The sequence below is a fragment of the Muscardinus avellanarius genome, assembly GCF_963383645.1.
Source record: "Muscardinus avellanarius genome assembly, chromosome: 7".
Lineage (NCBI taxonomy): Eukaryota > Metazoa > Chordata > Mammalia > Rodentia > Gliridae > Muscardinus > Muscardinus avellanarius.
Genome location: NC_137793.1, coordinates 83,607,284 through 83,631,923, shown reverse-complemented (window position 1 = coordinate 83,631,923; position 24,640 = coordinate 83,607,284). Strand labels below are relative to the sequence as shown.

The following is a 24,640-nucleotide window of genomic DNA, read 5'->3' as shown; positions in this document are numbered from 1 at the left end:
GTGATGGAGACATTCTGGGTGGTCTCTGAGTTGCTGGTACAGCCTGGAGGCTCCAGTGAGTGACACCTGGTGCCTGAATAGGTGATTCCAGAATGTCTTAGAAGGGAGCCAAGACTGTCCCCTGGTTGTTCCAGAGGATCAGGATACTCCTTACTCCTGCTTTTTAAACCTTTTGGAAATTGCAACTTTCTAATGCACATTTTTTTTTTTCCAGATTTCCCTTTAGTGTCTAACACATTACTTTAAAAACTATTTGTGTGCTTGTCTTGAACTAACCAGCAGGGGGAAGTTGGTGAGCCTATAGATTCCCCAACAGAAGCTTGATGGGGGAGAGGGGGAAATCCTCAGAGCAGAGTCCTGGGAGGAGAGGGAGGGGAGGGACTGTCACTGAGCTGGGGCTCCACATTCCAGGCCTTTGGTGCCACTCTCAGATCAAGAGGCCCATTTCACCCTCAGGGCAGCCCTACGAACTGGGTGTTATGACTCTCATTTTATAGAGAACATGAATGCTCAGAGAAGTTCAGCAACTTATCCAGTGTCACAGAGCTATTTGAGTGGAGACTGGAGGCCAGGCCTTTCACCAAGTCCATTCCTCCTCCATCAAATAGCAAGGTCCAGGATGCTGGTCCTGAGAGAGTGGGGAAGGGGGTGGGGGAGGTCTGTTCTAGGGTGAACCTTCTTCCAGAAGGCCCTGGTGCCCAGGCTCCTGGCCTCCAAGGCTCTCTGTTTTTCCTCAGCCTCAGAAATTTCTTTGTCCATCAGGGAGAGAAGTTGTTGTTTGCCCACCTGGGAGTGACCGCAGAAAGGCAGCGGGTGTACTCTCTGTAATCCAGCTCTGCACCCCTGGGGCCTGCCCTGCCCTCCCAAAGCCTGGCCTGGGCCAGCGGAGGGGAAGGTTGAGAGGAGAGCTCTGTGTTATCTCAGAATTTTGCTGCAGCTCCTGGGTGAAGGGGCCTTGCGGGTTTCTTATCAGTGGAATGCCTCTGATTCCGAAAACTAGCCACAGTCCCCCAGCAGAGTGTGTGCCCTGGTTTGCACACGTATTGGCAGCCAATGTGGGGGCAGAAACCAACTCTGGCAGCCCTGGGGAGTAAGGGGATGTGGGCAGCCTCGACATTTTGGAAAACAGTCTCCCAGCATGGGGTTTCACTGGCTGCCTTTAACTCTGCTGTGTTGAAGTAGAAGAGGCAAGGCCATTTCTGAGCACAGGCTGCCAGGGTGGTGAAACGAGCAGGCCCCTGGGGGAGCAGAGGCCTGACCTCGGCTAGATCAGACAGGCCACGGGAGGCCCCAGCTGTTGGGACCTAAGAGCTCTGTGTTCCAGTATGGCTCAGGGTCTAGTCGTGGGTTGATCTATACTCTTCCCACCCACATCCAAAAGGCATATTTAAGTCTTTGTTTTGGTCCTGGGAAATTGAGCCCAGGGGCATTCTACCTCTGAGCTATACCCCTGGTCCTATTATTATTATTATTATTATTATTATTATTATTGTTATTAATTTTTGGTGGTATTCGTGGTAGAACCCAGAGGCTTTCTACCTCCAGGCTATACTCCCAGACCTATTTTATACTGTATTTGGAAAGGGGGTCTCACTAAGTTGCTGAGAGCCTCACTAAGTAGCTGAGGCTGGCTTCAAACCTGTGCGATCCTCCTGTCTCAGCCTCCCAAGCGTGGGGATTACAAGCGTGTGCCACCACACCCGGCTGAGACCCTGTTTTAAAATAAAAAATAAGCCAGGCGTGGTGGCGCACGCTTGTAATTCCCGCACTTGGGAGGCTGAGACAGGAGGATTGCACAGGTGTGAAGCCAGCCTGTGCAGCTACATAGTGAGGCTACTTAGTGAGGCTCTCAGCAACTTAATGAGACCCTGTTTCCAAATAAAATATTAAAAAATAGGTCTGGGAATATAGCCCGGAGGTAGAAAGCCCCTGGGTTCCACCCCCAGTACCACAAAAAGAAGAAGAAGAAGAAGAAGAAGAAGAAGAAGAAGAAGGAGGAGGAGGAGGAGGAGGAGGAGGAGGAGGAGGAGGAGGAGGAGGAGGAGAAAAAAAACCCCAAAAAAACCAGGGTCTCATTAAGTTGTGGAGGGCCTCACTAAGTTGCTGAGGCTGACCTCAAACAGAAGATCCTGCTCTCTCATGCCTGGGATTGCAGGCATGCACCACCACACCCAGCATAAGAACGAGATTGTGTTTGGAACTGGGGTAGTTGCAGATATAATTAGTTAAAATGAGATCATACTGGAGTAGGCTCTCTAATCCAGTGTGACTAGTATTCTTATAAGAAGACAGTCCTGCGAAGACAGAGACACAAGGAGAAGGCCAGGTGGAGACGCGGGTGGAGATGCAGGCAGAGTTGGGAGGTATGGAGCTGCAGCCGAGGAATGCCACGGGTGGCCAGCGAGCTCCCGGGAGCCGGGAAGAGGCCAGGGGATGGCCTCACAGCTTTCAGAGGGAGCACAGCCCTGCCAGCAACTTTAGCCTCCGGACACCAGACTTGTGGCCTCCAGAGTTGGAGACAACACGTTTCTGTTTTAAACCACCCAGTTCGTGGTCCTTTGCCGCAGCAGTCCTAGGACACGCTGCGGAGGGGAGGCCCTCCGTCCCTGCTCATGCCGCCTTCTTGGGACGGGGACCCCTAGAGCAGGTTGTTTCCACCATCTCTCCTTATTCTCCCCTTCTATTTCCATAGGCTCTTCTTTCCAAACCTGAAAGTGCATTTACTTTCCTCAAAGCATCTCCTGGGGATGGAGACAGGAGCCATAGCTGGAAGGAGAAGGTAGAGAGGGGAAGGGATCATTCTGTTTTACAGATGACAATACTAAAGAAATGTCAGGCCAGGCACAGTGGCCCACACCTGTAATCCCAGTACATGGGAGGCTGAGACAGGAGGAGGATTGCAGTTTTGAGGATAGCCTCAGCAACATAGTGAGACTCTAAGCAGCAATCTAACAAGACCCTACTTAAAAATAAAAATTTAAAAAGGACCGGGGGTGTAGCTCAGAGGTAGAACGCTCTTGACTTCACTTCCATTTCCAGTACCACAAAAGAAAGAAAAAGAGAGAAAGAGAGAAAGAAGGAAAGAAGAAAAAGAAAGAAAAGAAAAAGAAAAAAAGAAGGAAATGCCAGTTTTCTCCAAGAAACCACAGTTAGAGCTAGGCATTACAAGTATGCACTTCTGACCCCCGTACTTGGGAGGCTGAAACAGGAGGATCTCAGGTTCAAGGACAGCCTCAGCAAGTAGTGAGACTCTCATCAACCTATAGAGACCTGCTTCAAAATAAAACTAAAATAGGGCTGGGGTGTAGCTTGGAGGTAGAATGCCCCTGTTCCATCCCCAGTACCGCACACACACACACACACACACACACACACACACACACACACACAAGGACGGAAGGGTTCACAGCCCAGGAATATTGCTGCTGCCTCTGGGTGGTGAGACCCTTGTCCCAACTAGTTAGTGACCGAGGAGCCCCACCTCCGCTGCGCCCTGTGCTGAGTGCATTTGAGCTCCTTCCAGTCAGTTTCTCCAGCACCTAGACCTTCCCAGCTGCTCTGACTGGCAAGGGTCCCAGACTGTTACGTGAACAAGCCGCCCAGACCTGTGCATGGTGAAGTCGCCGCTGTGCCTCTGGCTCATTGGTTGTGCGTCCTGACTGCCCAGCTACCTGGTCCCCCAGGGCCCTGCTTCCCCCTCCGCCCTCAGCTAGCACAGAGCATGGGGCGATCTGGGCTCAGGACAGGGGTGCTGCAGCCAGAGAGGATGGCACTGACTGTCCAGTGAGGGCTGAGCCCTCCTTCTCCACCCGGGGTCTCTCTTTCTTCCTTGTCCAAGCTGAATACCTGCTGTAGGCTGTGGAGGCTGATGGAATGGCAAGCACAGGGCATGGCCTGCAGCACCACAAGGAGCTGCCCCAAAGGAAGGACGGTCTGCAGGGCTTAACACTGGGTCCCAAGGGACATCGCCCTGCCGTTGGATGTCATGGGGCTCCCCATTCCCAGCACACACAGCCTCATGGGTTGTTGCTTCTGTGTTTGGAGGAGAACAGGACGAGTCTGACTTCATTGCTACTGGCCTCAAAGCCCTGGGCTTGGCATCTTCAGGGGCTGGGAAGTTCGGGGATGTACCTCGGTGGCTTTGCTACAGCCTGTGATTACACGGTCTGATGGAACAAAGTCACTAGTGCCCAACAGTGCTTTCTCTAAACTTCCAAAAGCCTCCTCCTGGAGTCTTCTGTTCCCAGCTCCGTCCAACTCAGCGTCAGCCTGTAAAAAGATCTTTCTGAGGTTTTGGTGCCATTTCCAGGGTGTGTGTGTGTGTGTGTGTGTGTGTGTGTGTGTGTGAGAGAGAGAGAGAGAGAGAGAGAGAGAGAGAGAGAGAGAGAGAGGTGGGTGGGGGGAGAGGGGGGCCCAGATGCGCAGATGGACACAGAGTGCTTGGGTCAACCACACAAGAAGCTGCAAGGGGAGGAGAGAGGCTTGTGCTTCTGAGACGCTTGCAGCCTGGGAGCCCGTGGCGGCCCTCGCTCACTCACCGTGGGGCTGGGAGAGCTTCCAGTTCTTCCTCCTCTTCCTTGTTCCTACTTCTTGGCATCCCTGGAGCATTCTTCATTGCTCAAAGCGTGACCAGCAGCCATACAGGTGTGTCCCAGGGCCAGAACCCAGAACAATGCCGTCCTTTATGGGCTCAGACCTCAGTATTACATTATCAAAAAGCCCTGGCGTTTCTGGGCACAGCAGGCAGGGAGACTTGGCCTCTATGCCCTGCGCCCACTAAGGATGAGACTGTTTTTTGTGCTGGGCAGGAGATCTTCTACTGGGGCGGCCCAGAAACACACGTGGGCACCTGCAAGGAGGGTTGGTAAAGCCTCAGAGAATTGAACACCCATTCCATCTCCAGGAAGGAATGGGCCTCTGAGAAGAAGGTCAGGAAGACCCAGAGACCCTGGGGCCTATGGGAAGGGACGTTGGCAGGCCTCCCCGTCACACATGATGGAAATGGGCAATATAGCTTCTAAATGCCTTGCTAGGTGCCAGCCAGGAGCTTCAGACCATGGCATAGAAGGTCGCAGGGGTCTGGAGCTTCTCTGAATCCCCACAAGTGTCAGGGCATCCCCCTGCAGACCTTAGTGGCCAAACCCAAGCACGATAAGCGCCTGCCTTTGGGGATGTGAAGGAAGGGGCGGCTGAGGAGAGTGGGAGTCTCATTCCAGAAGTCCTCAAATGAGCGGGCACAGGAGCAGCTGCCATCCCTACCTCCAGATGGGGTCAAAAGAGACCAGTGACAGGACATGGGGGCACACATCTGTAATCCTGGTACTTGAGAGGCTGAGACAGGAGGATTGCAAGTTTGAGGCCAGCTTCAGCAACTTAGTGAAACACTCAACAACCTAGCAAGACCTTCCTTCAAAACAAAGAATAAAAACACAAGGGTTGGGGGTATAGCTCAGGGGTAAAATGCCTCTGGATGCAATCTCCAGTACCCCTCCAAAAGAAGATTGCTGGGTTTTTGGTAGCATCTCAGGGTGCTTGAGTCCTTATCGATTACAGGTGCCCCTAGTGCCCAGGTTGTCCAAGCAAGTCCAGGCCGTGGTGTCCCCTGCCACAAAGGCCACTCGTCACAGCCCATTCCATGCATCTGCCGCACAGTCGGGGGGCAGCGCGCAGGAGACCCCACACCTGCACAGATGGGCCTCCTGCTTGAGCAGCCACGCTTCCGGTTCATGCATTTGCTAATGACAGTGACCTTGCATTGGCTCTTCCGCTTCACCCTTTCCTTCGCCCCTCAGTCCTCACCCTCTGTTCCCTGGCTGAGTCTCTCTGTCTTTTGGCCTCTTTGACTTCCTCTCTCTTCTGCCAAGGAGGCTCCAGAGGGAGCCCTGGAAAATGCCAGCGTCCTAGGCTCTGCTGCCGATGGGCTATGTGTTGCTGGGAACCTCACTTTCCCTCTCTGGGCCTTCCCTTCCCTGTCTCTAAGGGAGCCCTCAAGGCTCTTTTCAGCTCTGGCCATTAAGTCATTGCTTCGTGGAAATGAATATTGCCTATGGAATGTGCTGTTCTCCCCTCTTGGGATGTCGTGAGCAGGCTATTTCAACTGGCTTAGAGGAGCTGTCCTGACATTTCTGGACTAGCCCGAGTTGGAGTGACGTAACAGCCCTTCCTCTGATGATACTGTCTTCATCTCTGGAAGGACTTTTAATTCTTCTAGACATATCTTCCCCTCTACCTGTAGACGTCATTGTGCTAATGCAGGGCAGCTCTATCTATATTTTACTGATTGGCAAAATGAGGTCCGGAGAGCCGGGTGTGGCGGTGCTTACGTGTAATCCTTGTACTTGGGAAACTGAGACAGGAGGATCCCAGGTTCACAGCCCGCCTCAGATACTTGGGCCCTCTGCAACTTAGACCCTGTTTCAAAATAAAGCATAAAAAATAGGGCTGGGGTGTAGCTTGAAGGTAGAATGCCCCTAGGTTTGATCCCCAATACCAAAATAAAAAAAAAAATGAGGTCCAGAAAAATCCAGTCTTTTCTCACGGTTCTGTGGCCCCAGGTGACTGATGTGTGTTTGTAGAAAGCGTGCCAGTCTGGAGCCAGATGGCCTGATCATGAGGAGGTCATGAAGTCCCCAGGCCCCATGATAACAATTACAGAGTCACACAAAAGGATGCAGGTGAAGGCAGCTCGTGCAGGCCTAAGGCACTTACACACTGCTGTTCCGGGTGGCACAGAGAGCAGGGCCTGACCCTCAGCCGGCCGCTGCCCTCCGGCACTGCTCTTCCCATGGAGAGCTGGACGCACTCTCCTGGCTCTTTCTCTGGGTGGAAGTGGTGGCGATTCTGCCTGACCCCTCATCTCCCTGTGGTTCTTTCCCCTCCAGACTGTAAATTCACCTGCCACGCGGAATGCCGCAGCCTGATCCAGCTGGACTGCAGTGAGCGACAGGGCCCGGCCCGGGGCAGACCCTCTCCAGAGAGCACGCTGGCCCCGGCCTTCGGCCAGGTAGGTAGCAGCACTCCCGCCGAGCTGGAGCAGCCTTGGCAGGCGCCCCAGGCTCAGCTCTCCTGGGAGCTCTGGTGTGCAGCGGGGAGAATGAGGCTGTGATATTCCAGCTATGAAGGATGTTGGGGTCTCCTTGTGGCCAGATGGAGCCACAGACAGATCATTTCCAAGGGGCTGGACCGGTAACATGGAGACACCTGAGATGCCGTGTTTGTGCCTAGAGCTGTGTGTGGGCATGGGCAGGGACAGGGTGAGTCCCAGAGAAACCTCTAGAAGGTCCTTGCAGCCCTGGGGCAGTGGGGATGATGGAGCTGAAGTTTCATGCATCATCCTGCCTTCGGTCCATGGGCCGCCACAGAGCTCTACTTCAGCCCTCTCACCGCTCTGCCAGCCAGGCCGGCGAGGCCTTCGGGGGGACTGGACATGTTCCATGTTATAGGCCCTGAAGTTGACATCCAAAACAGCTCTTGGTTCTAGTTTTTTCCAAGGCACTAGAACTAGAGTGATTCTGAACTCCAATGTGCAGGGTTTAGAATGGAGACAGAGGAGAGCACTAATTGATTCTTATGCTGAACAAGCATTTATTGATTGTCTACCATGTGCCAAACACCGGTGAGAGGAAGAGTAATAAATGATGTATCACAACTGCCCCCAAAAAGCTTATATTTGGGCAGGGGAAGCAGAATGCAACCAAACAGTATCCATGACACATGCATAATAAAACTATGAGCCAAGTTTTTGGGGATACATAGCATGAATATTCCTGCTGGGAGAAATCAAGGAAGGCTTCCCAAAGAAGGTAGCATCTGATAGGATCCTTTATCTGTGAGTTGAACGTCGCTGATCAGGGATGAAAGGAGTGGTCCAGGGCACCATCTTAAATCATTTCACAGGTGTGTTTTAAGTGTTCACCATGACCAGGCCCGGGAATGCGGGGGCTTGGTGATGAAGAGGAGAGACATGGCCCCTGCCCATCCTGTGCTTACAGTAGGGTAGGAGAGTGGAAAAGCTCAGGGTGTGTCTAGGAGTGAAAAGCCCAAGGTCTAAGAGACAATACTGGGAGATCTAGACATTGCGAGTAACTTACAAGCAACCCCAGGTCTCCAAAGAAGCCATCTACCTGCTTCTTCTGGCCACTACGCATGTAATCAATGGTGGTCAAATGCCTGATGCCCCCATGGGCCTTACCCCTCGCTCTGCCCCCGGTGCCTCCTTGTCTCCTGAAAAGCGTTGTTAGAAAGCAAGTATGGCATGATTTTATAAGGATGATATTCAAATGGTCCTAAATTGTATATTTAAAAATTCAGTACATCCTCCCCAGACTTTGGAATAGTCACTGTTTCTGGCGTAGCCTGGATGTGACCAGGCCTCTTGGGAGGGCCTGGCCCTTTGCTGGAGCCTGTCCATTCAAGGTATGGGTGGGAAAGGATGGGCACAGAAGACTCCCAAAACTGGATGAGTAACGTGGGTTTCACTGTTGTGGTCATTGTTTGCGGAGTCTGAGACAGAAACTAAGACCTTGAGTGTGTGAGGCAGGTGCTCTACCTACAACCCCAGGCCAACAATGCAGAGTTTTGATGCATCTCCTTGGAAGATGGAGAAGGGATCTTACATAGCACACTGTACAGCAACATTCCTAAAAGCTTATTTAACAACTCTTTATTTTCCCGACTTTCTTTTCCCTTTGGGTGCTTCCAAGTCTCTTTTCTCTGCTCTTCCAACGCTGCCCACCCTCTACCCTGGAGCCTGATTCCCTCACTACTTCCTGGATCTCCCTCTTGGGGTCTTTCTGTTCCTTCCCCAAAGCAGCATTCTCCAAATGGGATGATTTTGACCCTCTAGGACATGTAACATCCCAAGCCCCTAGAAACCCAATTGAAATGTCAAAGGGGAAGGAGCAAGCTTCCTGTGTGGTGCTGAGCAGCACCCAGCTGACCAACTACCCAGTGTGGGGCGTGCTGGGCTGGCAGGCGAGCTGCTGTGTTTGCTTTGGACAGGCCTGTCTGCGTGCTTCAGCAGAGCTGGGGCAGGACCCAGCCTTCTGTCAATACAACTGGGCACTGCTCCAAGCTCCCTCTCCTTTTCTAAAAAGCTTGTTTGTGCTGATTTCCACCGTGGCTTGATTTGCCATTAAATATCAAGATGGAACGTTCCTTCCTGATGTGATGGTGAGGCTGGGCTCACCTCATGCCCTGGTGCCTTCTTCATGGGGATTTATTGAGTCAGGGGCCTGGGTCTGAGCTCAGCTAGTTGGGGGGCATACATCTATTAGTAGGGAGGGCTCACCTTGGTGGCATTTCTCCTCTCTGCTCTTTAAGGAAAAGAAATTCATTGATTTTTTTTTACTTGCATCTAGAGAGAACCACTCTTCATTAACGTTTTTCTATGTCCTTCCTGTACATTCATGCATTTTTCAAACGATGATTGAGATCATCCTGTAGATGAGTATTTGCCCTCAACCCTTTAAAAGCAATAATCACAAAGTTCTGTCTTCTCTCTGCCATGCAGAGAAAGGGGCGGATGAGGGATGGGGGGGGTGGCAGGGATGGCTCACAGCCCCCAGCTGCAAACTCTGGAGGCCCAGTGGGTTTGCCTGCCTCTGGCATGTGTCAGAGACAGAGGGAGGGTGGTTGGTAGCTGCCTGTGCTTCTGCCAACCCCAGAACCAGTGGTTTTGCAGTCTCTCTTTGGAGATCTCTGAGGTCTCCAGTGTCAGACCTTTTCCTAGATCCTACTGACTGGCCAACCAGATCTCCAAGTCTACTCCAGATCCTTCTTCATTTCCAGCCTGTTTACTACAGAACACCATTGCTATTGGTGGGAGGCCACAATAAATTGCCCAAACAACTATAATTTCTTTATTTGTGGGCAGGCCCCAAAGGATCTATATTCCTGGTGGTCTCCAAAGGGCCCTTCTCATGTCACACGGTAATGAAAAGCCCTGAGTGGCTCCCCAGGGCCCTTACAAAGAAGTAAGGCCTCTGAGAGCTTGGTCCAGTCCTTTCGTTGATTCTGGGAAAGCCGAGAGAGGATCTTTATCTTTGCTCACCACTGTAGACTCATTATAACCAGCTGTGGCCCAGGGGGGCCCTGGCAGCTCTGTCCCTCTGGCCTAGGGCGCCACAATGCATAGACTACAAAAGAGAAACACAACCACTCCCCTTCCATCCAATCCCTGGCAGTCAGAGCTTACATCTTCCATCCAACAGGCCCAGATGACTTCCCCTCCCCTGGCCCTACAGAGCCCCTGAGCAGCAACCCTGGAAACCAGCCTCCAGGCCCCCCACAAAGGCCGCCCCCTCCCACGGCAGTTCCTAGACCGCACGTAGGCACTGCCACGCTTAGGACTGTGGCTATAATTATATTCCCCCATGCCATTATTTACTTCAAGTTCTTCTTTATATAGACTCACTTTATTAAACTTAACCCATGTTAAAGGAAATTTTTTTAACATATCCTTGAATCACTGCTTTGATGTACTTAGGATTTTTTTTCCAGACACACATTGAATTAATATTTAATATTTAAAATTTTTTTGAAAAATGTGTCTAAAGACTGATTCAAATTTATTCCACAAATATTTATTGAGCCAAGTCCTGTTCTAAAATCCTTTCAGGTGCTATCTGTGGAAAATGCCGCCATAACGGGGCTATTCTCTTTGGTTGTCCAGTCCACGGATGCCTTGCTGGGAAGTTTTGTCTGCTTGTTTCTTGTGTGTTGTTTTGTTTTTGCAGTACCTGAGAGTGAACCCAGGGCTTCGTGCATGCTAGGCAAGGGGTCTGCCACTAAACCACACCCCTAGCCTTTTCTTTTTATTTTTTATTTATTTATTTTTGTGGTACTAAGGATTGAACCCAGGAACATCTACCTCCGAGCTGCACCCCACTCCTCTTTTTTATTCTTCATGTTGAACCAGGGTCTCACTAAGTCTCATGGCGCCTCACTAAGTAGCTGAGGCCGGCTGAGAACCTGCGATCCTCCCGTCTCAGCCTCCCAAGTACTGGGATTACAAATGTGTGCCACCACGCCCAGCCACCCCCAGCCTTTTAATTTTTATTTGAGACAGGTCTTGCTAAGTTGCTCAGGCTGACCTTGAACTTGCAATCCTCCTGCCTCAGCGTTCAAGTAGCCGGGAATACAGGTGTGCACCACAACGCTCAGCCACCCTGGAGTTTTTTCTTTCCTGTCACCCTGTGATAAAAACTTTAGTGACTTCCTCAGAATGAGTCTAAATCTAGATTCATACATGAAACTCATCATGGTCAGCCTCTGCCTATTCTCTGGAGTTCCAGAAAGTTGGGTTACTGACCCAGACTAAAACTGGCATTCTATGGCTTCATACTTGGGTGGCCACTTCTTGCCACCTGATTTACTATTATCCCAGAGGCCTAAGTCACTGTTCCACTCTGTAGGTGACCCTGCCCTCATCCACCCAAGAGACAGATGGCTCCCAAAGCTCCAAGGCATATGAGTCTGGCTGATGGCCTTCAGTCCAGCAGGTCCCTGCTGCCTTTCTGCCAACAACCCCAATCCCACCCCAAATACACACCGTTCTTCTTGTCATTCCTTAGCAGGATTCCTGATGGAATCACCGCTCAGCCTACAGCAGCAGAGAGGTGACTCAGCTGGCTGGGAGTTCTGAGTTTCCTGGCTCCCAGCCCTGAGCTCCTTCCTGCAGACACACCACTGTCTCCATTACCCAGAACTCTGCCTTTTCAGATGAAGTGTCTAGTCTGTCCCCAGCCAGCCCTCCACATGTTGAACCCAGGACTACCACAAGGGGGAGCCAGGGAGCCAGAAGGAAGCGTTTGAAAGAGGAGGGGCTTGGGTTGTATTTACTGCTGGCCTAATGAGGGCTCCTGATAGACATCTGCACACCTCTTGGGAGGTGCAAGGTCCTAGATCACTTCTGAAAGGTTTGATAAATGCTTATCAAATAGAATTGTAACTAATTGCAACAGTAGCTGGCATTTGTAGGGACTGAACCCAAGGGGATTGATTCTACCTATGTGCTACACCCCCAACCCTTCTTATTTTATTTTTTATTTTGAAACAAGATCTCATTAAGTTGCCGAGGATCTTGCTAAATTGCTGAGACTGGCCCCAAACTTGCAATCCTGTCTCCACCTCCCAAGTACTGGGATTACAGGCATGCCCCACTGTGCTTGGCTCTAACTTTTTGTGTGTGTCTGGCATACTGGGGATGGGACCCAGGGGCATTCTACCTCTGAGCTACACCCCCAGCCCTATTTTTTATTCTTTATTTTGAAATAGGGTCTCCCTGAGTTTCAAAGGTCCTCACTAAGTAGTAGCTGAGGATGTCCATGAACGGTGATCCTCCCATCTCAGCCTCCCTAATGCTGGGATTACAAGCATGCACCACCACACCGGCTTTATTCTTTATTTTGAAACTGGGTCTCACTAAGTTTCAAAGGACCTTACTAAGTAGCTGAGGCCGTCCATGAACCACGATTCAGTCTCCCAAGTACTGGAATTACAAGTGTTCGCCACCACACCCAGCTTCTACTTAACTTTTTTACCTGCCAATTTTTAACATCTGTCTCAGTAATAAGTTGATTTCAATTTATTGATTTTCTTCTCATTAAGGATGACATTCCCTCCTTCGTTGCATATTTGGTGGTTGGATGACCAGGGTAATTTAATGACTTTCAGTGGGGTTTTTGTTTGTTTTGTTTTTGTTGGTTGGTTGGTTGGTTGGTTGGTTGTATTCTACCTCTGAGCTACACCCCCAGTTCTCTTTTATTTTTTATTTTGAAACAGATCTCCCTAAGTTGCTGAGGACCTCACTAAGTTGCTAAGGTTGTCCTTGAACCTGTGATCCTCCTGTCTCCGCCTCCTATGTACTGGGATTACAAGCGTGTGTCACCACACCTGGCTTTAACCTTTAGTGTTTTTAAGCATCATGGCCCTGTTGAAGCTGTTAGCCTGGTAACCAAGCAAGAGATGTGTGCTGTGTGCTAGTATCCCAGAGGAAGTGAATTTAGTGTGAGTCTGACCTAAACGGTGTGTGGCCTCTTGGCTCTTGGCACAAGAAGTCACATAGGGGGGAATTTTGCTTTCTGCCGCACAGGGCAGTTCCATGCTGAAAAATGCCACTCCAGGAAAGGTGAGTGGCATTCTTCACATTCAACCCTGATAGGATATGTAAGATAGGGTACTTCTGAGAGTCACAAGGAAGGTGTAAGTGGTGTGGTTACTATTGGGGACTATGTGTCAGGAAGGGGTGGACATTGGTGGAGGAGTTTACGTGGCAGAGAAAATAGGAACAGCGAAGCCACAAGAGGGCAGGGTGGTTTCTGAGGATGCCTGTAAGGAGGGCTGATTAGTTGTGCCTGGGGAGGAGCACAGGCTATTGTGAAGGCCCTTGAAGGACCCACTTGGGAGTTTCGAATATTGTGTAGTCATCAGAGGAAGGATGACAGTTGTAATGGAGAGTTAGATACAGGGGCTTTGGGCTTGAAATCTGATTATTCTATTGGGCAAATTAATCACTCTGAGTCTCAGTTTATGTTTTTGCAAAAATGCCTTCTTGCGATGGTTGTAAGGATTATGTCATATAATGAAATGGTAAGTTCTTTGCAACTTTAATATAACTACTGTTTAACCTCATTCTCTCTGGACTGTGTACTCTGAGAAGGCAGGGACTGTTCCTACTCATGGCCAAACTTGAACACCCAGCATGTTGTTCACATGTAGAAGGTGCTCAGTATTTGTCCGATGCATAAATAAAAACACAAGCTACTACAACTTGGTACATTGGGACTATTTGATAATTACAAGGTGAAATATGAATAGGAGGTTTTATGATAGGGAAGGACCAGGATCAGAACCTGGTCTTAAAAGGGTCACTTTGACAACAAGGGGGTGGGGAGTTTGGGAAAGGCAGAGATGGGAACAGGGGACTCCTGGAAGGTTTTGCAATAGTCTAGGTTAATGACACTCATCATCAGGAAAGACTAAAGTAGGAGAATGCACAGGTGGAGGGGGATGCAGGGAAGAGTGATCTCAATTTTGGACTTATCAGAGTGAGGCTCTGGTGGGTAGAGTTGGGCACACAGTGAGCTGTCCCAGGTTCCCATCTGGAGCCACGAAGGGTAAAGAGAAGTATGAGCCGTGAGCCTGCCACATGTGCTTGGCTAGCCTAATCCCCCAAAGTCAGCAAGGAGCCTTGGCGGGGAGGAGAGGCACCAAGAGAAAAGGAAGATGGAGGCATAGGTACCATGAGAAAGTGGATCCTGCCCAATTTGGGATGGACTTCAATTTCAGGCAATATGGTTATTATGAGATCAATCATAGGGCTCACCCCATGAGACCACAGAGTATAGAGTTCAAGGACTTGAGCCTGGAGTCGGACCCAGCTGGGTTGATTGGGCTCCACCATTAACTATCATGTGTGACTCGTTGTTTAATCTGACTAATCTTCCTTTTCTTCTCTGTAGAGATTAAAAGCTGTAGCTTCCTCATAGGTTTGTTGTAGGGATTAAATGAAATGATGCCTCTCATTAAAATAGTACATATTAGCTGGGTATGATAACTTATGCCTGTAATCCCAGTTCTTGGGAGGCTGAGACAAGAGGATCACAGGCTCAAGGTTGGACTTAACAACCTAGCGAAATCTTCAGCAACTCAGTGAGATCCTGTTTCAAAATTAGTAGTAGTAGGCCGGGCGTGGTGGCACACGCTTGTAATCCCCGCGCTTGGGAGGCAGAGACAGGAGGATCGCACAGGTTCGAAGCCAGCCGCGCGCACTGGCTTAGGAGACCCTGTTTCCAAATAAAAGTGTAAAAATAGGTCTGGGAGTGTAGCCCAGAGGTAGAAGGGCTTCCAGGAACCCCAGTAACACACACACACAAAGTAGTATAGTAGTAATAGTAATAATAATAATAATAAAGCTGGGGTGTAGCTTGGAAGTAGAATGCCCTGTGTTCAATCCCTAGTACTCTCCTCAAAAGTACATATTAGCTAATAATAATTTCAAAACACCTCACCCCAGCTTTCTCTCCTTATATGTTGGTAGGTCATAAGGTCTCAAATCTGATCCTCACCCCAGTGCCCCTCAGTTGGGCAGGTAGGAGGTCCACAGTCACTCCAGCTGCCTTACCAAGTGGAGTAGGGGCTGGGACTAGAACACCTGACGTCCTGCTTCTGGCTCCCAGTTGCATGGCACAGCTTTTGTAACATGCAGAACCACAGGGTGGATCTAACAAGGGGTCTGACCAGATGTCAGGATTGCATTTGAGAAAGGAAGAAGGCTTAAAATAATGTCTTTTATCTTCAGACACTTGGAGTCAGGAAAGTGGCCCATTCATCATCTCAGCAGGGTCTCTGAACCTCGGAGGAGGCTGAGGACTTAGATCCAGCCTCCTGTTCCTGGGCTCACAGACAAGAGCAGCCAGTTCTCACACTCTGTGGTCACTTCTTAGAGGCTTGAAAGGCTACAGCTCAGGCTTGTCCATGCCTGTTCCTCCTGCGTAGGCCAATCAACACCACTACTGTTGACTATTAAGAGTGTGTGTTGGGGGGTCTGACAGCATCATTAGATACTCTAGTCCAATCTTTCTTTCTTTGAGACCCTACGGTTTGGGTTTGGTTTCTTCCTCCTGGTGGCAGAACAACTTGTTCGTCTAGCATATGACCTTTACAGATTTTTTCTAGTCTTAGGGGCCTGCCAGCACAGTCTCGGTTCCTTACACATGGCCTCTTTGCAAGCCTAGATTCATGGACAGGTGGGGTGGCTTAGGGAAAGAGACCTTGATAAGGGGCCAGAGGCTCTGAAAGTATTGAGCTGTGATGGAACCAATAACTTCCCTCAGTTTCTTCATCCTGTAAAATGGGCATGTTACCTGTTCTAAAGTTTATAGTATGGCATAAGTGAAGTGATGAGGTTAGATCGGTTTGGAAAAGCCCTTTTCCAAGGTCAGGTTTTTACAATGCTTGGAAAGGTAGGAACGCAGTGTCCCTGAGAACATTCTTTACTAGGTCTGGCTGCTCACAAGAAGTGACTCGTGCTGGCTCCTGGGGGACTCTGGCGTGGCATTTGAAAAGGTTATTAGCTGTGTTTTAAGATTGCACATTGTGAATGTGTAGCATTGTGGTCGCTTTGTAGAACTCTCTGCATGACTCCGAGGACATAGTGTAGCCACAGAGAATCTGGAGTCTTTCCCCCTCCCCCTGAGGATTGGATTGGATTCCCACTAAGCCAGGAGGCTTTTTTTTTTTCTTTCTTTTTTTCTTTATTTTTATTTTTCTTTATCTTTATTTTTTATTTTTTTGAAGGGGATAAAATGGTTTATTGGAAGCAGCAGGGAATAAGGAAAGTTGGCTGAACACCCAAAAGGGGCTGTTGGAACTTTGGGGTCCAGCAGCTGCCTTCAGGACATTACTTGGGAGTAGCCCAAGCCGAATGCCTTCAATTATAGGCTGCTTTCTCCCAGAGTCCACACGATCTGCCAGAAAGGAGGTACAGGTCACCCCTAGGGGCCCTGGTCAGCCTTGATGTCCAGAAGAGGCCTTCAGGTCACTACCCGAGAGCATCCCAGGCCACGTGCCCTCATTTGCACTCTGCCTTCTCTCAGGGCTAACACGACCTGCGAGAGAGAGAAAAACTCCCCAAAAGGGGAGGGTGTCCCTGAGAGGGAAAAAACCCTTTTCTTTTCTTTTTCTTTTCTTTTTTAAACAAGAATGGTGTGTTTCTTCACTGGCTGGACAAAGCAGATAGGCTGTTATGAATGGCCCATGGGCCATGCAAAGCCCCCTCTCTACAGCATTCATCTTTCTACCACTGGACTTGGAGAGCTAAGACTCTCTTCCTTAGCTAGATCCACTGTTTCTGGGGAAGGCACCCCCAAAAAATAACTCCCTCCAAAATAACAAAATGCTCCAGATAGAACCAGAGCCTATCTTCAACCCCATTTCTGTGAGATCCCCACTCACTCCAGGGGGCTGCCTCATCTTCCTGCTGGAGGAGGCCTGACGTTCTCCCGAGCCGAGGGCGCTTGGCTCTGGGCTTTGGGCCTGCCAGGCACTTCTGGATGGAGGCTATGTGGGAGGGTGGAGCCAAATTAGGCTGCAGTTGGAAACCTCCTGAGCACTGACAGATTTGGCTAAGGTGGGGGAGGCAGAGGGCTCCTCATAGAAGTAACCAGAGCTTAAAATGGAATCAGCAGCCTGGTGTCTGGGGGCTGAGTCTAGCCCTCCACAGCTTGTGCTTCCCCAGCCCGGATTGTTTCAGAACTGCAGGGAAAGCCACACAGACTTGGAGAGAGTCCTGAATCGCCCTCAGCCTCTCCCCGGGCCGCTCCTGGGCCATGGACACTGTGAGCATGGTGCCCCAGCAACCCTGAGATCCTAAGGCTGTGCCTTCTCTTCTGGGACTCCAGATCTCGCTATATTTAAAGATGGCAGAGGCCGAGCACCCACTGAAGTAGTCTCACCTCTGCTGGTGGACGGTACCTCACAGTGACCACAAGCATCTAGGTGCTGGGGTCATACAGGTCTGAGTGCGATTTCAGCACACAGGTCCCACTTGTATGACTCTGAGCCTTGGCTTCCTCATCCATAAAATGAAATAACAGTCTCTAAATAATGGTTGTTGGCGAAAATTCAGTGCCAAACTGCATAGAAACCACCTGGCACAGTCAATAGTCATCCAGACAATGGGAGTGATCATTGCTATTATTTTGTACAAACCCGGGAAGTTGTAGGGGTGATGCTGTAATGCCTTTGGAGGATTCAGCCCTAGACTAGGAAGGTGTTCCTCCATCAAAGTCCCTGGGGAATTAGAAACTTTCAGTCCTTGATACTAGGAGTGACAAGACCTGGTCAAGACCCCTGTTGGCCAGATTATCAGAAAAATAAACGACCTGGGTGGTATCTGCAGGCTCCTTCAGTATCCTAAGGGTTTCTCAAGGTGGGAGGTTGGGCTTGCCCAACCCTGCATAACTTTGCATATGATTTGCATGTGCTTGTGAGGCCCTGCAGTGTTGCTGGCATTTTCAAGTTAAAATACTGCTGTTCTTCCAGGCAGGCCAGATAGCGATTCCCTTCTTCTCCAGTTACTTTTCTAAACACGGATTGACCCAGCGCCCCCACCCCAGAATGGGGGCTGGGAGTGGGATGGCGTGAGGGGGAGGGAGGAAGGCGGCTGGTGTCCACCGTGTACCACCTCCCACCGCAAGACCCCCAGAGCCACCAGAGGAGGTGAGCGGGGCTCTTTTCAGAGGGGCGGCCCAGGAGGAGGGAGCAGCAGAGGGAACTGTCCCCCTCGGTCCACCTTGCTGGTTTCCTTCCTCGTATCCCTAACCTGTGCGCCCGGGTCCACTGGCCACCGGGGTCCTGCGGCCCCAGGCAGGTGGGCAGGCGGGGAGGGCGGGGAGGCCCGCCCCCAGCTCGGAGGAGCCGAACAGAGGAAGTGGCCGCGGGTCTGCACAGCGCGGGGCAGGAAAGGCGCGGGCAGGCGGGGGAGGCGCGGAGATGGCGCTGTACGCGCCGGGCGGAGCGAGCAGCCGGCGCCGCGGAGATGAAACCGCAGATGCTGAGCGCGGCCGAGGGTGAGGCGCGCGAGCCGGGCGCCCCGGGCCGACCCCGGGGACCGCAGCCTCTGGCGCCCCAGTGAAGAGGCAGGCCCCCGCCCGGGCCGCCCAGAGCCCCCCCCCCCCCGCCCCAAACGCCGCACCCCGACCCCGCGCCCGATGCCCGCAGCCTCGGGCCAGGCGCTCCGGGCTCCATGACCGTGGACAGCAGCATGAGCAGTGGGTACTGCAGCCTGGACGAGGAGCTGGAAGATTGCTTCTTCACTGCCAAGACCACCTTTTTCAGGAATGCTCAGAGCAAACATCTTTCGAAGGTAAACGTCATGATCGGATAGGAGAGAGAGCCTTTCGCCTGGAGGAGGTGACCTCCGTGCAAACGGTGTGCCAGGACAGCAGCTAGGCAGCTGCCCGGGCGCTCCAGCCGGCTGGCTGAGCAGACCAGAAGTGGGTCTGGAGCCCTTCAGGGACCCCCACCACTCTGGTCAGCCCTCCTCCTGCACTTCCTGTCCCTGGACCTTTTCAAGATGGCTCTCTAGGATTTGGGGGCTGCACTTGGCTCGTGGGGTGGCTGCATGCTCACCTGAGTCTCAGAATGTAACCGGGCAACTGCTCTTCCTCCTCCCACCCTCCCCAATCTGATCTTACAAGTTCTACTTAGAAATGGGATGGCACCCTGGCCCCAGCTAGGATAAACACTCATAGGTTGAGACTTCCGTATTTCGAGGGGCCAGAAACCATTTTAAAACCTACTTTAGCGACTTTGCAGAAGTCCAGGGTGTTTTTAGAACTTCTCTTTTAGGCTGCTGTCATACTACTATTTTAACTTTCTGGGTGGGCTTGGGTGACCTAAAGGGGATTGTGTGCATCCCCTGATGGGGCTTTATGTGTTTTTTAAAGATGGCAGCCTCTGGACACCCTAGGAGCCTGGGTCTCCTCCAGACACTCTCCAGTTGGCTAGAGAGCCACAGTACCTGCCACGTATCTTGGTGGGAGTAGAAATAAAACTGTTTATTTGTTTACTTACTGGGTTAATTCTGAGAGGCCCCTAATAGGATCTTAGATTACCTAGAAGAGACAAATTGTAGGCAGAAGTGAGCCGTTAAATTTCACAGGTGTGTGGTAGGCTTATCATTAATTCAGCAGTTTGACACCAATTAGAATTAACCAAAAACTACTCCAGGCTGGACTTGGGGCCTCCTTTGTTAATAATTCATCGCGCCTGCAGGCCCTGCATTTGCTGGGTTCTTACATTCCCCCCAGTAGTGAGAGGATGCCCAAGAACTGAAGGAGAGATTGTGATTTCATGTTTGAAAGAACCAACTAGAACAGACCCCTAGAACCAGACCCCTGTTTGGGGGGCAGCCTTTCATAAGGCTGGAGAGCTGTGCTGATTCTGGAGGTCTAGGGGCAGGGGACAGGAGTTCCCTTCTGTGTGTAGATAGACCTCATGCAGAACAGCGTCACTGTAGAGTGGAAGTATCCCACCCTGTTTGGGGGGGGGTCTTACCTCATCGTGTGGCCCCCTCTCCCTTAGTGGTGGGAGAAATGGGGGGGGCTGATTGGACTGACCCAGGGCACAGCCTGAGCTTCAGGATTTTGAGAAGCTCCCCAGGTGATTTTGAGAAGCTCCCCAGGTGGTTCTGATAGCTGCTGAGGTTTTGAACTGTTGTTCTAGAGAGCTTCACCGCTGCCCGGGAAGGAAACGGTTCCTGTTTTTAAAGCAAAGTTCAGCAGCTGCCGGGCTTGCGCCTCGCTGCCAGCCTTCCTGGTCCCAGAGCGTGTAGATTTTGCATAATTGGGCGAGGAAGGGGGCACGGCAACCCTGGGGTTTCTTTTACTTGGCAATCAAAAAAGGTGGTTGTTTCTGATGTTGTTGGAAGAAATAGAACTATCCTTATAAGAAAATATGCTGAGGTAGGGTTGAAGGTGGGGGTGAGTGCCCAACCAACTGGCTCTCCTCATTTTTCCTCCCAATTCTCCTTCGTAGCTTCGCTCTAGAAAATGCATCTTTGGTTTGGCACTTGCAAAAATGCTTTCTTTGCTTTGTGTCTTGACTCATTGGATGTCTTGAGTCCTCTGCTGCATCCTTACTTCATTGAGCCCAAGTCCATAAGCCCACTGAGGACAGGAATCCCCTCTGAGAAGTGTTTTGAACGCCATGCAATGCAGTAAGGAATCAGTGCTCCAGGGAAGGAAGGGGAGGCGGGCCTGGCCCCCTTGTCCTTGGCCCGTGCCCTGCTCTGGTGTATAGTCTGAGGAGACCCTGACTGGACATTCAGGACTTTGGTCAGGGACAAGTTCCTCAGCCCCAGCCTGGCCTTCAGACTGCCGTGGAACTCTCCAGGCAGTGGCGGGGCTGGGTGAGCAAGCCCTGGGGTGCTGTGCCTGGCTAGCTAAGGAAGACACAGGCTAGCTGAGTGTGGGGGTGCATTTCCGTCACCCAGCTACCAGAAGGCTGAGGCAGGAGGATCGCAAGTTCAAGGCCAGCCTGGGTGACATAGGGAGACCCTGTCTCAAAAGAAAACATAACAAGGGCTGGGATGTAGCTCAGTGGCAGAGCTGTGTTCCATCCCCAGTGCCACAAAGCAAAACAACCGGCTCAGGCTGTGAAGAGGTGTGTGTGGCTACCTTAGGAAGGGGAAGCCTTGGCCTTTCGTTCTTCTCAGTGCTTTTTCACCTTTAGTAAGACTTTCCAGCTCCTCCTTCCCCTTTGGAGTCACTCTGGAGAAGGTTTCAAAGCCCTCTGCATCTCAACCCCATTCTGACCCCAGACAATGTGTCTTTCCTAGGGAAAGCGAGGAGATCACGGCTGAGCTCCTAAGAGAATTTCTTTTTCCTGTCTCCAAGGGAAGGAGCTCATATGCTTCCTGGTCGCTGAGAGACTGAGGCCCCCACTTGGGAAAGACTGAGACGCTTCTATAAATAGCCCTGTCAGAACAACCTGTGTCGGCCTGGCTGGGATGGAGCCCCGGAGAAGCCTCTCTGCTGCTCCTGAGCCACCCCCTGGGAGCTGTCACTAGCCAGTCCCCAGAGGGTCCTTGGCACCCATCTCTAGTCCCCCTTGGTGGGAGGTGGGGGTCTCCTCCTTCATGGACAGGACAGCACAGGAGGATGGGGGAGCAGGCCCTGGGCCCCAGCATGGTTCTTCCTCTCAGAAACCGGCGGCTTCCTGGGGCAGTGTGCTTTGTTTGAACAGGGCGAGGGCCTGGGTTTGAGTCACACTAGGCAGTTTCAGGAGGGAGGCGGTACTCTCCAGGTACTTCCCCTGGACTGAGCACAGTTAAATCATGTTTTCCTGGGTCATGTGTGTCAAGTGGGGCTCCTGTGGGCTCAGGCAGTGTGGACCTGATGCTGTCAGGAGGGCATGCACACACTTCCCCAAGAGGTAGGCGTGTGTGCACCTTAGACAGGCTCCAAGACTCCAGTCCACCCCGAGCACTGGGGAAGTGCCCTAAGGATGCGAGAAGCCTGGCTAGCAGAGAAACTGAGGCAGAGGTAGAAGGACTTCACCAGGACACACTTCTGGTTGAATAGAGCCTGGACTGACACCCCTCTTTGGACTCCTTGCCAAGTGCTCGTCTTGGTCTTGTACTCAGTGGGTGGCCAGGACAGGCTCAGGCTTTGTCCTCTCAAAGCCTTTTATAAAATAGAAACAGCCAAACAACAATGGTAGGAGTCTTGAAAGGTCCTTACTGCCCCTCTCCTCCAGAAGGCAACCGCACCTGGACCCTGTGTTTAGAAGTTGTGTTACATTTTCAATCATTTAAAAGTTCTTGGTGTCTCTTCTGAAATAAAAGATTGTACTAGATTAAAAAAAAAAAACAACAACTTTCTCTCAGCTGGGTGTGGTGACACATGCCTGGAATCCCAGTACTTGAGAGGCTGAGACGGGAGGAGCGCAGGTTGGAAGCCAGCCTCAGCAAATTCGTGAGGCTCTCAGCAACTTAGTGAGATCCTGATTCCAAATAAAAAAATAAAATAGGGCTGGAGGTGTAGCTCAGAGATAGAAAGCCCTTGGGTTCAGTACCCAGCACCTTGCTGGAGATTTTCTTTTGTCCTTTTTTATGAATGTGTAGAAAAGAAGATTGACTGTATTTTGTTATAGATATGATACTTAAGCCCATGTGAAACACACTCCCACCTCTCTTTCTACCTCTAGGCCTTCTCTGGTCTATACAGACACCCTTGAATTCCTTTTCTTCAAAGAAGATGCCAAGGGGAAGGGGGTCCTAGAGTTCAGGTGCGACACTATTTCCTGTTCTGTTTGTCCCTTCCTCCCTCTCTTCTTGCCCGGCCAGTTCACTCTTCCCTGGACAGGCCTCTGGGTCTCCAGGGACAACATGCAACCCTGAGAGCCCTGGACCTGTCGGGGAGACCCGGTCTCTGCCTGCCACAGGCCCAGCACCTGCCCCGGCCACCTTGGCATGAAGTAAAGGATACTAAGATGAAGCCAGCTGTGAACTTGAGCAGTCAAAACAGAGCGGGACTCTCTGGGGCTGCCCGGCCATGGCGGGGTCTGCCTGCTGTCTCAGGCTGTCACTGCTCGTGACTGACCTCGAATGGCTCTTTGTACCAGCACCTTCTGTTTAGGGATGTGGTCTGTACTCCACCCCTGTGGATTTCACCACCTGTTGCCTCCTCTGGCCCTTCTCAACATTTTCCCCGAGAAGAACCTCAGCCCCGTTAGATCAGAAGTCACGTCTCCTCGGGTCCAGTGTAGACCAAATGCTGACGTGGTCACGCAGGCGGGCGGTAACTAAATGCTGGTTGAACTTGCTGCATCTTCTCTCTTGCATCCTGTCCAGTCATGATGGGCTGTTGTGATAAACAAGTCAGTCCGTCAACCTTTAGTTAATGAATATAAGAAATTGATTTTCCTTGTTACATAAAGTTAAATTGATGGGGGTTGGGGCACTCAGGATAACACATGGGAGATTTCTGTGAGCCAGGCATGGAAGTGGTGTGTTTCTTAGACCTGAATGCCATTGGCCAGAACTCAGTCACGTGCCCACACTTAACCACAAGGGAGGCTGGGAAATGACAGCAGCTGTAAGCCCAGGAGAAGGAAGCCGGCTGCAGTGAACCTTTAGCCATGTCTGCAGCACTTTCCCCCTACCACCTTCTCTGCACCTTGGAGGCCCTGCTCACACCCTAGTGAAAGCCATGACCTGCCTCTCAGTCTTTGCCTCTCTTATCTGTCATGGAGAGAACGCTGCTTCTGGATCATGATCTGTCTCCCCCACCTGGACCAGGAGCTTCTCAGGGACAGATGATTTTCCTTACTTAGCACTCCTCTGGTTCCTCCGTGTGTCTCAGAGGGGGGCCCTGGCCACCTGCACCAGAACTCTTTTTTGAATCATTGTGTTTGGAAATAGAGACTCGGGGGCCTCACACAGACCTCTTGGCTCCTGGATCTTTGCAGGTAGGACCCTGGAACTTGCTTTTTTAAAATTCTCTGCAAGTGATTCTCATAAATGCTGGAGTTTGGGAGCCACTAGTTTAGAAAAGATTTGCTAAGCTAGTTGGCTGATTACTCTAGTCAGACTGTGAGATGAGCATTTATTACAGATTCCTGAGAGTTACTTGAGCTGGAAATTGAAGTCTAAAGAGGTAAAAGGATTTATCTCCAGTCACACAGCTAAGTGGAAATAGATCAGAAGACTTAGGTCTCCCAGCCCTGCTCAGAGCTTTCTGCATGACACTTACTATTAACATGCCGATTTCTTATTTCAAAGCTGTTTGGGTAAACCACCCGGCGCATGCTTGTAATTCCAGTACTTGGGATCACAGGTTTGCAGCCAGCCTCAGCTACTTAGTGAGGCCCTCTGCAACTCAGCGAGACCCTGTTTCAAAAATAAAGAATAAAAGCTGGGCATGGCCGGGCGTGGTGGCGCACGCTTGTAATCCCCGCGCTTGGGAGGCGGAGACAGGAGGATCGCGCAGGTTCGAAGCCAGCCGCGCGTGCTGGCTTAGGAGACCCTGTTTCCAAAAATGAAAATGTAAAAATAGGTCTGGGAGCGTAGCCCGGAGGTAGAAGGGCTTCCAGGAACCCCAGTACCACCAAAAAAAAAAAAAAAAAAAAAAAA

General features: G+C 51.0%; 1 protein-coding gene across 3 annotated transcripts in view; it reads left to right on the top strand.

The window, feature by feature from the left end:
* RASSF5 (Ras association domain family member 5) overlaps window positions 1-24,640 on the top strand; it is a gene marked incomplete at both ends in the record, with an annotated part of 69,477 nt that overhangs the window by 24,805 nt on the left and 20,032 nt on the right. For 2 of the 3 annotated variants that reach the window (XM_080698505.1, XM_080698506.1), the window contains one exon: window positions 6,882-7,003. In XM_080698505.1, the coding sequence (XP_080554631.1) occupies window positions 6,882-7,003 (122 nt within the window). Of the gene's footprint in view, window positions 1-6,881; window positions 7,004-18,748; window positions 18,869-24,640 lie in introns of those variants that run through there. The other variant, XM_080698507.1, reaches the window with a different exon arrangement.